General features: G+C 40.6%; 1 protein-coding gene across 1 annotated transcript in view; it reads right to left on the minus strand.

Annotated features, from left to right (window-relative positions):
• The window catches only part of rabgap1l (RAB GTPase activating protein 1-like), a 106,477-nt gene that overhangs the window by 43,380 nt on the left and 50,597 nt on the right, over positions 1–12,500 (minus strand). Inside the window, exons 15-17 of the mRNA XM_063200953.1 lie at positions 9,539–9,613; positions 7,422–7,547; positions 3,841–3,984 (exon numbers count right to left, since the gene is read on the minus strand). Coding sequence (XP_063057023.1) covers positions 3,841–3,984; positions 7,422–7,547; positions 9,539–9,613 — 345 coding nt within the window. The remainder of the gene's footprint in view (positions 1–3,840; positions 3,985–7,421; positions 7,548–9,538; positions 9,614–12,500) is intronic.

The following is a 12,500-nucleotide window of genomic DNA, read 5'->3' on the forward strand; positions in this document are numbered from 1 at the left end:
CCCTAATAGGCTAAAGAGCTTTCTATGTGGGTGGTTGACGTTTAAGGGCGTAACGCAAAAAAAAAAAAAAAAGTTTTTCAAATTCCTGAAAAAAATGATAGATAAAAATTGGAAAAAAAATTGAAAAAAATAAAGCACTTAGTGGTCTGTGGAATTTCACCTCATTTTTGCCATTTTTGGGAAAATGTGTCCTGCATCAACACATAGCATAGGCATGTCACACCGCAGGAAAATGGAGTCACACCACAGGGAATTCACTGCATTATGGCCATTTTAATCCTTTTGTATACATGACTGACATCTGAGCTCAAGCTAACTTGATAATGATATTGTGTTTAATCTTAATATGTGTTTTCATTAATAAAAAAACTTTTTTTTCCTCCTATAAGAGCAGTCACACCACAGGACACCATAAAATGAACCTAAGCATTGCGTGACAGAAAGATTGCAATATGAAGACATATTAAGAGGTTAAGAGTCACCTTAAACTTCCACAGCACTCTCCAATAACTGAGGTACTGACTGGTTAGGAGCCAGTCTTTAAGACCCTTGTAGTTGGCCTTGCAGCTGCCCATTCACAAACATTGACATACAGTGCCGCCAGTTAGTATTGGCACCCTTGAAGCTTAAGCACATTATGGGACATATCTCCAGACAACAAATAATAAGGTCAACCATGATTTTTTCTAAAGATAGCTTGTGGCTGATGCTAAATGTAAAAAATATCAACAGAAATGAATACTAAACTACGAGAGGGAAAAAAATGAAAAAGGTAAAGCTCCTGGAATCACTGGTATTGGCACCCTTTACTGGATACCATTATGGAAACCTAATTTGACTCAAATATGGTAGATAACAAATGGGAATCACCTTTGACAAATTGCTTTTGCCCATAGGACATGAATAAGGCAAGGAGTCTTTATATTTGTGTTTTAAATAGCCACCTGTTACATCTTGTGCGTCTTTGACAAATGTGAATATAGATGGACTGCCTGAGGACACCACAAATACAATAATTGGTAAAAACAACACCTCCAAATAATTAAAAGGTCATCTTAAAAAGACCCTAGTATACCATTTTCAACACTATGTTGTGTTATTCAGAAATCTGCCATACAGGGAGCTGTTAAGATCATCCTTGGATGTGGGGTTAAGGGAAGAAATTATGATAGAAGTCTGTGGAAGTCGGTGCAAATAATGACAAAACACAGGGTCTAACATCTACAGACCTGAAGGTCAACTTTGAACTGTGTTGGGAAGTTTTTTTCAATAAGCATCACAAGTTAAACACTACACAAAGTTTTGGTTTTTGGTTGGAGGCATAGGCAGACCACATTGCTTCATGAAAGTCATAAAAGGGAACACCTGAAGTCTGTATATGAGAATACAGGGAAAGCACAGCCATTTTAGGAATGTTTTAAGGTCAGATGAAGCAATAGTACAGCTTTTCAGTGATGCACACAAACAGCATGTTTGCATATTCTGCAAGAAAGTCTTTAAGGAAAAGGACACCCTACCAAAAATCAAGCATGGCGTCAGATCAATAATAGTATGTCACCCCATTGATGCATTAGGTATTGGAGGCTTTGACCATATCACAGGTATCATGATAGGCATCACTGGTATCATCATTTATAGGAAAATGTGTAATCACGTGCAAGAACACTTGGTTTGAGGTGAAGATCATGTTCACTCCAGCAAGACAAAAACCCAAAGTACACATCAAAATGCCACTAGAGAAGTGCAAGAAGCTCGTAGATGAATACCAAAACCTTTGGAGGCTGCTTTTGCTGTCTAATGGTGTGAGACCAATCTGTTAAGGAGGGGTGCCAATATTCATGGACATGCCCTTTTTTATGTTTTTGCTTGAAATTACAAAAAGCATTTGGAAAAAAATACTTTGCTATTCTAAATGTCTTAGGACATTCAATTAAAAGATCCTGCTGGTAAAAGTTGTTTATATTTTCATTTATTTATGGATATACTGCACATTTTGTAAATAAAATTAAGGGGTGCCAATACTAATTGGCGGCGCTGTACATGTCACCCCACAGGACGCAATTTGTGTTACGAATTGAACTTGTAGTTAATATTACCGTCTTGAGTTTTTTCCACATTCACATATCTTAATCTAAAGTTAAGATTTATGCAATCATGCCAAATGCTTCATACATTATTCAAAATGTTGTTGGTTAATTTATATATATATTATTATATATTGTTTCATTAATGTTACAGTCACACCGCAGGAAATTTGATATATAAACCTTTACATAAATCTTAACAAAAATGTTTCTTCTCATCTAAGACTAATATGAAACATAATGTACCACATCTTCTTTCATTGACATTTGTTTTTTAAAGGAAAATAACAGTTTTGTAGGTTTTTAACCAATGTTACGAAAAAACAAGGCGTCACGTCTCCCACCCATGTATACTGTGTTCCCACAACATGCTAAATCTATCATTAGAAAACTGACAAACCTTGCGGTGGTGAAATACCTTGTACAGTCGATACCAAATACAGGTTTCTAAATGAAGGAATGCTATGACAATTTAAAGATGCACTGTTCATGTTGCCCATTCACTAATGTTACCTTTTTCATGAATACTCACCACCACCATCAAATTCTAAGTATTTATCATGACTGGGAAAATTGCACTTTTCATATATGAAAAGGGGGATCTTCTCGGTCCGCCATCTTGAATTTCCAGAAATAGACATTTTTAGCTGCAAAAAATACTGCATTTTGGTCACACTAGTAAATATTAGTTTATTACTCACTCTTATTACTTATATATTAAATATTCATGAAAATATCAAAACAGGCAGCTCAGTTTCAATGAGCAGCATAGTTGCAGTACCTACTCTGGCCACAACCTTATACAGTGCACCTTTAAGGTCCAGACACTTGGATTACCACAAGTTAAGCCATGAAATCTATCTCAGAAATGGACGATGTTGCACAACATATACTGTACAGTGTGTTTGTGACAACAAAACAATCAGTCTTTGAATTGTCTGTCTCATTTGACCTGTTAATGTAGCACGACTGGAATTGTGCTGATGCATATTCCCGCACCCGTTACCTTTGGAAAAAAAGTGCTCACCAGCGAGCCCGCATTCACACCAGATTGTGATTTCCACAGGATGACGTGACAATGTGTTACGCGGATGAACCTGCAGATGTCTACGTTGTCGTCACAGTTCGCAAATAAAGACCAAGTAGTTTTCGGTTCACAACGCAAACCAACTTTCCGGTTCCCAAACCCTCCCAATTTCGGCATGAACACGGCTCAGTCGGTTCGAGATTAGGTGCGAGAACGAGTTTTCGGTCAACATGAACACCCTACTAGTGTACAAGAAATTCCGGTCAACCTCTAATATCTGCCATTGAGAGTGATAGCTACAAATACATGGTCATAGGCCATGATGTAGTTGTAAAGCAGGTGGGCAGTGGAATTTGCCAGGGTAGGGCAAGCAAAAAGAGGGCTCGACAGCTTACAATGTACTGCGCTCCATATCAGCAGTTTGAGAGTACATATGCATGGTCCATATCAAGGTAAACGACAGTATAAAATTACATAGCAAGAGAAGTTAAGAAAAGAAAAATAGGAGAAAAAATAAAAATTAAATAAATAAAAGATGGGTACACACCCATGAATAAAAGATCCCTGAAGCTGCATCCCCATAGCAGTATCATATTGGTTCATGGAATATTGAGAGGATTTGGTTCCTAATAAGTCTTGGCTGTGAAATGTGGAATCAAGCAAAGCATGTAGGTACTGTACGTGCATGCACTGCATGCACATGTGTGTGTGAGACAGACAGAGACTCACCTCGCAGAGCAGGAGGTCGGTGATGTGGAAGACCATGCAGAGCGGGAACTTGGCAGTGAAGAGAGTCAGGAACCACTGGGAGGCATACATGTGGGCCTCCAAGTTCATCTCCTGGAAGTGGGACCACAACTCGGGCAGTTGTTCCTGCACAGAACAGAAGACAAAGGATGGGGTAACTCGGTGAGAGGAGAGGCAGAGAGGGGCAGCTGTAGGCAAGTGGATAGGGAGTTGGCCTTGGGGTCCCCAAGACCAGTACGAAGAACATGCAGGAGAGTAAATAATCAGTGCTCTCCTGCCTACTCATCCATGGCTGTAAGTGCACTTGAAAAAAAGGCATCTAATTCCACATTACTCCAGGGGGACTGAACCCTTATGCTGGCTAACCAGATGAACAGTGGCAGTAAATATTTTTGCCTGGTGAGTTGGTCTAGTATTACAGTTATAGATCAGACACAAAAGGACAGCAAACCAGTCCTCCAATTACAGCACAAGCATTCTTTACTACATGTGAAATGCGTGGTGAACCTGCTGACGTCTACATTGTCGTCACGGTTCACAGAGAAAAAAACAAGTATTCTTTAATTCGCAATGTGAACCAACTTTCCAGTTCCCGATTGCTCACATTTCCGATGTGATCATGTCAGCTGGTTCCAGAGTAGGTGAGGGAACGGACACCGGCAACATTCTCTGTCAGCCTGAAAGCGCCTACTACATACAGTATATACTGAACCTTTCATGCTGTAGTACTGTATGGCTTAGGGCCAAAACATACCAAGGCGGAACGGAACGGTCGCGGTGTGTTTTTCTCTGCCTTTCACACTGACAGCGTCGGCGTGCGCGGCCAGTCCTATTCAAAACCCTCCCCACAGCCAAAGCTAGCATGCTACTTTGCCATTCATTTGAATGAGACACCGCCGGTTGCCGGCGTGAAAAATACGCTCGAGTTCTATTTTCCAAATGCAGCGCGGCGCGGAGCCGGCTCCCGCGCCACTGACGCTCAACTACCGCCGGTTGGTGTGTAAGGACAGATATGTTTCAATGTATTTTCACCGACGCCGGTAAAAAACGCGGCCGTTCCGCAACGCTTTACCGCCCTGGTGTGTAAGACCCCTAAGGACAGATATGTTTCAATGTATTTTCAAAAAACGCGGCCGTTGCGCGACGCTTTATCGCCCTGGTGTGTAAGACCCCTTACCAGGCTACTGTACACATACCCTGCCATTTTACTGGACCTTCAATTAAGTGGTTTTAACAAGCGTGCTAGCTAAGTACAATCTAAGAGACAGAAACCACTTTAATAAAACTCAAAGGAATCTACTCCTACAATTTTAACGGAAACATGATGCCATTCAGCATGTAAAAAAGGAAACCTCTTGTAATTATTCAATGACAAGATCAGAGGGGGCTCTTTAATATTGCAATAGGTTTTTGGAGCTAAAGTTGTTGACTGTGTGCAGTTAGTCAGGCAGTTGAGAGGCAGAAGACAGACAGAGAGAGAGAAAAAAAGTTACAATTGAAGTAGGGAAAATAGCAAAATGTATCATGCGGGTTAGCTTCTGAAAGTGTCACAGACAACAGTGGTGCATATTCATCCTCCACTGGAATATGATGGGGAATAAAGGCAAGTCATCAGGCTGAGGGAGGAAATGAAATGAGGGCATGAGATGAGTATGTACACAGAGAGAGAGAGAGAGAGAGAGAGAGAGAGAGAGAGAGAGAGAGAGAGAGAGAGAGAGAAAGAGAGAGAGAGAGAGGGAGAGAGAGAGAGAGAGAGAGAGAGAGAGAGAGAGAGCGAGAGAGAGCGAGAGAGAGCGAGAGAGAGAGAAAGATATATATATATATATAGAGAGAGAGACAGAGAGAGAGAGAGAGAAAGACAGAGACAGAGAGACAGGTGCCTCAGTCAGCTAGTGTCAGTCAATGGTAATCCACTTCCATTGGCGTCTTGGTCAATGGAAATATGTTTGTGCAGAGTGCCCAGTTAGCCACACTTGAGCTCTAACTCGATTTCAGTGTTGAAATGAAAAGGCCATTTCCACTGCATCTAGGCCCCAAGGCTTACGGCACACTGAACCAGAGAAGTTCTCCTTAATGCACTCACACAAGGGAAGAGTAGTGTCAACATGCACACACTTCGAGAACATGTACAGGATAGAGAGGAGAGGAGGGGAGAGAGGAGGAGAGGCCTTTGCAAATGCACATGTTGTGTAGGCACACACTCAGCTGAATGCCATTAGGTGACCCAGGTGAACCTTTTAGATTGCCCCTGTAGATTACTTCAGTGAAAAGCCCTGCTGTCCTGCCAGCAACGCAATTTCTGGTTCAAAACAATTGAATCAGTCAATGGCATTTCCCATGGACTCACATTTATTTCGTTTGAAGGGGAAAAAAATAAATAGCAGTAAAAAAAAAAAACCCACAGTCCATCTTTTTTTTGGCTGCATGGCAGTCCAGTACACTGTCACGGCTGGGCCGCAGTCGATCAATCTTGAGGTATGAACGTTTTCTTTTGGTGTGTGTACAGGAAAAGATTGTGCTCACATGCAATATTCATTTTATGATGTAACGCTAAACTGGCCTAATCTATGATTCCATGATGTTGGCTAATGTCAACCAACTTGGTGTTGGAAATTCCTGTTGTTTTGGAATTTATCATTTATTTATATGTATATTTAACTTCAATATATTTAAACATCAGTATAAAAAACATGAGGCATTGTAAAAATTGGCAGCCATGACACTTGACAACTGTTGCCTGCATTCCTTCATTGATTCAAGAGCGAAGCGCTGACAGTTTACAGTGTAAAAAATATTGGTTTGGTAAAAAAAAAAAATCCATAATAAAAAGATGATCTATTCACAATATCACTCCAATCATGGGAAAAGCTAAGTTGCAAGTTAATTTGCCAATGTACAGGAATCTCTTTATGCCGCAGGCCTCCATATGATTATTGATTTAAACAAAATACAAAAAAACAAACACAGAGTCCAAAACTGCTGTGGTTGATTAAACCAACTGTTCAATGTCTGATTCTCTGAGGTTAACTCGTCCATAGAGGCCATTCAGAACCAGGCTATAATCTGGCTCACACTCTTCTGCTGGACTCCCTTCTATAGCCTGGTCTGTTTAATTATACCCATATACTAATGTAATGTATACAGAGAGTCTAGAACAGCTGAATTGAGAAAGGTTTACAGAAGGGAGGGGTGAACTCCATTGAAATTTCAAACTTGTATTTTATTTTACCCAATCGCTAACATTTTGTCATCATGACATTGAAAAAGAATTACCCGACATACACATTACAGTCTGTGAATTGTGTGAGCAGTTGGCAAAGCATGTTTGCTTTGCCAACTGCTCACACAATTCACAGACTGTAATGTGTATGTCGGGTAATTCTTTTTCAATGTCATGATGACAAAATGTTAGCGATTGGGTAAAATAAAATCAAAATCAAACAAAACAACCACCAAAGGCTAAGTATACTTCATTATTACAATGCATAGACATTGCTTGAGATAATGTTGCCCATTCATGCTTATCAATCTATGTTGAGGACATTGCAAAAAAATGTGCTTACTTGCAGCAGTCGCTCCAGTTGGTAGAACTTGCAGTGCAGCTCTTCAAAGTTGTTTTTGTAAAGAGCCCTGAGGCCATACTCGTACATGATCTTCACCAGCACACAGAAGGCCTGCTCCTCTGGCATCTGAGGAGGAAGGAGGTGGAGATTGTGACACAAGAAATTCTCTACTCTTTCATTTACGTTCATGTGTGCACGCACACCATCTCCTTCATTTGATGGTATTACACCACAAAATTTGGTTAGAACTACAAAACTTACCACAAACAAATGTGTGGCGCAGGACAGCCTGATCTCCAAAAATTCTGTGCTCCTGGACACGGATGTTAAGGACACGAAATCCTTGTCCAGGAGCACAGATTTTGCCAAAATTCCGTGCTCCTGGACACGGAATTGTTTTCCGTGATGGGCACACGGAAGTGCTTTCTATAGTCCCACAGCACTGTGTTAACTCTTTCATTAGAAAATACATACCAAATGCTAACCCTAAACAAAATAATGCTATAGCAATTTAAGTTGTGCCTGACCAAAAAATTCCCTAACCTTAACCTGTCATTAAAGACATATTTTTGAGAAATACCTTTTCCAGTTGGTTGATAGGCTATCAAATTCATAAAATGAATGAATGAAAGAATACTAGCTGTGCCCAGACCAAAACAATCCCTAACCCTAACCTGTCAGTAAGAAATGTTTATTTGAGGAAAAACATTTGAAATTAGAAAAATCCTGAGAAAACACAAGACAGTGGAAACATAGAACTGTGGGGAGTATACTGCCGTGCAATACTAGAACGCAGTAACTCAAAATGGTCAAAAAAAATTTTATATCGGAAATCGGTTCTAAACTACCTCATTTGTCTTGTGTCCAAAAATGGTGGTCCAACACCGTCCCGTTTTGGAGAAAACTCATTTTGAAAGTGCAAAAATGACCCAAAAAAGGTTAAACAAAAACGCAGTAAATCTGCGAGTTACTGCTGCACGTTTCAATGGACTGGTTTGGGAGTAGACAGTAATACAAGCTAAGAACGCAGTAACTCCTGCAGTAACTCCATTTTGTGGTAGTAATACCAGCCAAGAACGCAGTAACTCTGTTTTTTTGTGGCAAAAAGACACATAAATGTTGTTTTTTTGGGGGGGTTTTTGTGTGCATTAAATTTCTATCCTAAACAAGCATTACCAGGAAGTGTCACCACCAATTTACCGACAACACAGTTGTCGCGCCATATGGAAAACTTTGAAGCCTTTTTTCTCAGTTTGCCGTTTTCAGAGTTACTGCGTTCTAAGATTGTAGGGCAGTATAGAGAGAGCACTTCTGTGTGTCCATCACGGAAAATAATTTTGTGTCCAAAAGCACGAAATTTTGGCAAAATCTGTGCTCCTGGACACAGATTTCGTGTCCTTAACATCCGTGTCCAGGAGCACGGATTTTTGGAGATCATGTTGCGCAGGACGCATGCTCCAATGACAGGAGTATGCAGTACACTCCTGTAGTTACAGTATAACCAAATTATGTGAGGTAATGCTCTATAAACCACATACATGAACTGCTAACCATTTGGTGGCGAACACTTTCCAGATGCTCACATAGAGATGCAATTATGCATTGGGTAATTATTAAGGTAAGCCATCTCTCTGGTAGCCTGGTTCACACCAGACGGTGTGTGTGTAGCTTTGGCGCCCCCTGGCGGAGCAGAGCTACACACACTACCGTCTGGTACACAGCCATAGAGCACGCTCCGTCTCCAACCAGAAAATAGACGGAGCATTTATTTCTTAAATATAAACGGTAACTCACATTGAGGAGTCACAAGACAGATTAGAGACTATATTGACTCTTTAAAGATTAACAGGAAGGTTTTTGAAGGAATTTGTTGGTGAGGAGACCATGCAGAAGCAATAAATTCCCAGCCTATTTTCTGGTTGGAGACGGAGCGTGCTCTATGGCTGTGTACCAGACGGTAGTGTGTGTAGCTCTGCTCCGCCAGGGGGCGCCAAAGCTACACACACACCGTCTGGTGTGAACCAGGCTACCAGAGAGATGGCTTACCTTAATAATTACCCAATGCATAATTGCATCTCTATGTGAGCATGCAGGTGCATACATTGTGTGTCACTTACATGAAGTAGTAGCACAGCTGCCAGAAAGGACTGTCCCTGGCAGTAGCCAATCTCCTCATCATACACAGAATAGGCCTGCAATAGAAAGAGCATCATGCATGGCATTAAGATACCCTGTTTAAACATAGCAGGGTATTTTCATCAAAGTATTTTTTTCTACCCGTTTTCCAAAATATCTTTGTTGACACACTATTGGTGTATCTGCATAAAAAGGTTATCGAGAGCTTTCATAAATACATAACACATGTGTAGAGGGATGGAGAAAACGATTGGCTGTTGCCCGTTAACATGCAAAAACAAAACAAAACCCCCCGAAAATCTCCGCCAGGGTTTTCAGAAAGAATCATTTCCAGAGGAAACATCTCTTGTGTGTAAATGAAGGGGAAGCACAAATGAAGGGAAAGGTCTCAGTTTTAAATACCTGTATATGTGTAAACCGGGTCAGAGTCTTAAAGATGACAGAATAGAGTACATTTCTGGGCTAGACATTACAATTGATTAAAATCAGTATAGTGCTTTCTGTGTGGTCAATTGCCAATCTGTGTGGTACAGTATGCTACAGTGCACGCATGTGGTCTCTTGGTCTAAGGGAACATCATCATGCATAAAAAGATGTTATAACTATTTCCAGCATTAGAATGTAATGGAGAATTGAGTGCTGTCCCCATATACTTTATGCTTTGTGGTGGGGCATCAATCAATGCCAACGGTGACATTAATAGAGTTCCTGAATATGCCATCCCTTTGTCAAATTGGGATTCCGCAGTGCTTCTGAAATAACACACAATAGACTCTCTACAGGCCCCGTGTAAACAATGCCCTGTGCTGTCTAAAATGTTCATTAAAGTGCACTAAATGGGGTGGGACTTGCATTGTTCCCATGCACTACAGCATGTCATTGACGTGAGAATATTTCTGATCCAGAAAATGACTTGCTTCTTTGGGGTGAAAAAGTAAGACGCTGACAGAAACATGTCATCGGTAAGTACAAGTCACAGTAATTTCATTTTCACTTTCTTTCTTCTACTCAAGGGTTGTTGACATCATGGAGTCAGTCCTAATGCAGAGCCTGTGTGTACTTAACACATTGACTACCAGGCGTTTTTTGAAATGTTAGCCCAAGACTCCCAGCCAGTTTCATCATTTTTTGTCATTTTTGAACAGCCACAGCAAATATTTAGTCTTAGACCTACAGAGACATGTTATGGCTTGTTGGAAAGCTGATAATCCCAGCTTTCTACTGTTGTTTACGGCACCCTGCTATCTTCTTCCATTCCGAAGTTATTCTGAAAAATGGCGCTTTTCCCCATTCGAACTGAGAAAAGGCCTTTTTTGTCACGGACGCGCTCTTTGACTCTCCGAGTTTAAATTGAGGATCTAAATATATTTTCAAGCCCCAAACATAAGACCAGTCGCTTCTAAGATAACTATTTTCATGAAAAAACACCTGGATCACTTCTGTTTACAGCTAATATTATCACCTGAAGAGCTAGTTACTAGTGTATCCTGATGGGCATGTCAGTCATTCAAGTATAGCAAAAAGTAGATGCGCCGAAGTACACATCACCAACGTTAGTTTCTGCTGCTGTGTTGTGCTGTTTTTTCACCCCAAACTTCCATTTCCATACCTAATTTGATGACCGCAAACCTCCTTATCCTTCTGTAGGCCTGTGTTTACGATAAGCTAGCAAAGCCCTGACAGGAAGCTAGGTATGTTTTGATTACCCAGGCGACTTCATGTGACATGAACAGGAAGTGTGCATGATTTCATTCGCTGTAATAACACTCAAAAATACTGCATTGTGATAAGTTGCACAGATGAAATATCCAAATAATGACTTTGTAGGGGTTTTGACTGTAGGAGTTTTCATGATCTGTGTCAGTTCTGTTCATCACATAAATACGAAAATCACACAGAATGTGCCTTAGAATGTGTAGATTCAGAATCCACTGAAAAAACTCAAAAACGGGTTTTCCCGCTTTGGGAGCCAACCATTGACAGTTTTCTATTCCCATTTCTATTTTCTATTTCTATTTACTCTCAATGGAGCCAACGCATGGGAAGCAAAAACAGGTTTCCCCGTGATTTGGAATGTGTTAAGCCATTTGTGTGATTTTTATGAGTGTATCTCCACACTTGGCGAATATGAAAACCTGATTGCCGTTTTTGTAGTCTACTCTAATCTTTCAGTTACAAACAAGAAATGGATCAGTTCTTAAGCCTCTGTCAGAGTTACTCTAAACCAGTGTTTCTCAACCAGGGTGCCAGGGCACCCTGGGGTGCCGCGGAAACGTGGCTGAGAAATAAATTACGTCATATACTACATATTTGTCTAAATTAATAAAGTATTGCTTAGGCAGTAGAGTCTTTAATCTGCCATTTACGCACAATATAGTAAATTCAGGTCGCCCCAGTCAGCTGCAACTTCGAAAGTAGGTTGTGTGAGTCTCCAAATGTGTTACTTTTTTAAGCTTTTGTGGAATCCGATGCGATGCCATGTTACGGCTTGTTGGTTTGGGGTGCCTTGAAAATTTTCAGGAATTGAAAGGGTGCCTCGCCTAAAAAAAGGTTGACAAACACTGCTCTAAACAACAGAGATGGCGCGTGTATACAAGCACACACGCGCACATACACACACGAGCAAATACACACGCACAGCTACCACCTTTGACAGAAGGGGAGCAATTTTTTTCCTTAGTAGAAATGTCACCTTGTCTCCTTTTAAACACAAAATAATAATAACAATTAAAAAAAAAAAAACAGGAACAGGACACACAAAGAAGGCAGCAGTACTTCTAGAGTAATGATAAACAAATTGACACCTGCAGCATCAATAGTGAAGAGATGACCGTGTCATCATAAAACGCATGGGGTGCATTTCTGGAAAGCGTCGTTGTTAGCAGTTAGCAACTTCGGTAGTTCCCAATGGGAAATTGCATTGCAACCAACAAAGTAGCTAAC

Source organism: Engraulis encrasicolus, chromosome 6 (genome assembly GCF_034702125.1).
Source record: "Engraulis encrasicolus isolate BLACKSEA-1 chromosome 6, IST_EnEncr_1.0, whole genome shotgun sequence".
Classification (NCBI taxonomy): Eukaryota; Metazoa; Chordata; class Actinopteri; order Clupeiformes; family Engraulidae; genus Engraulis; species Engraulis encrasicolus.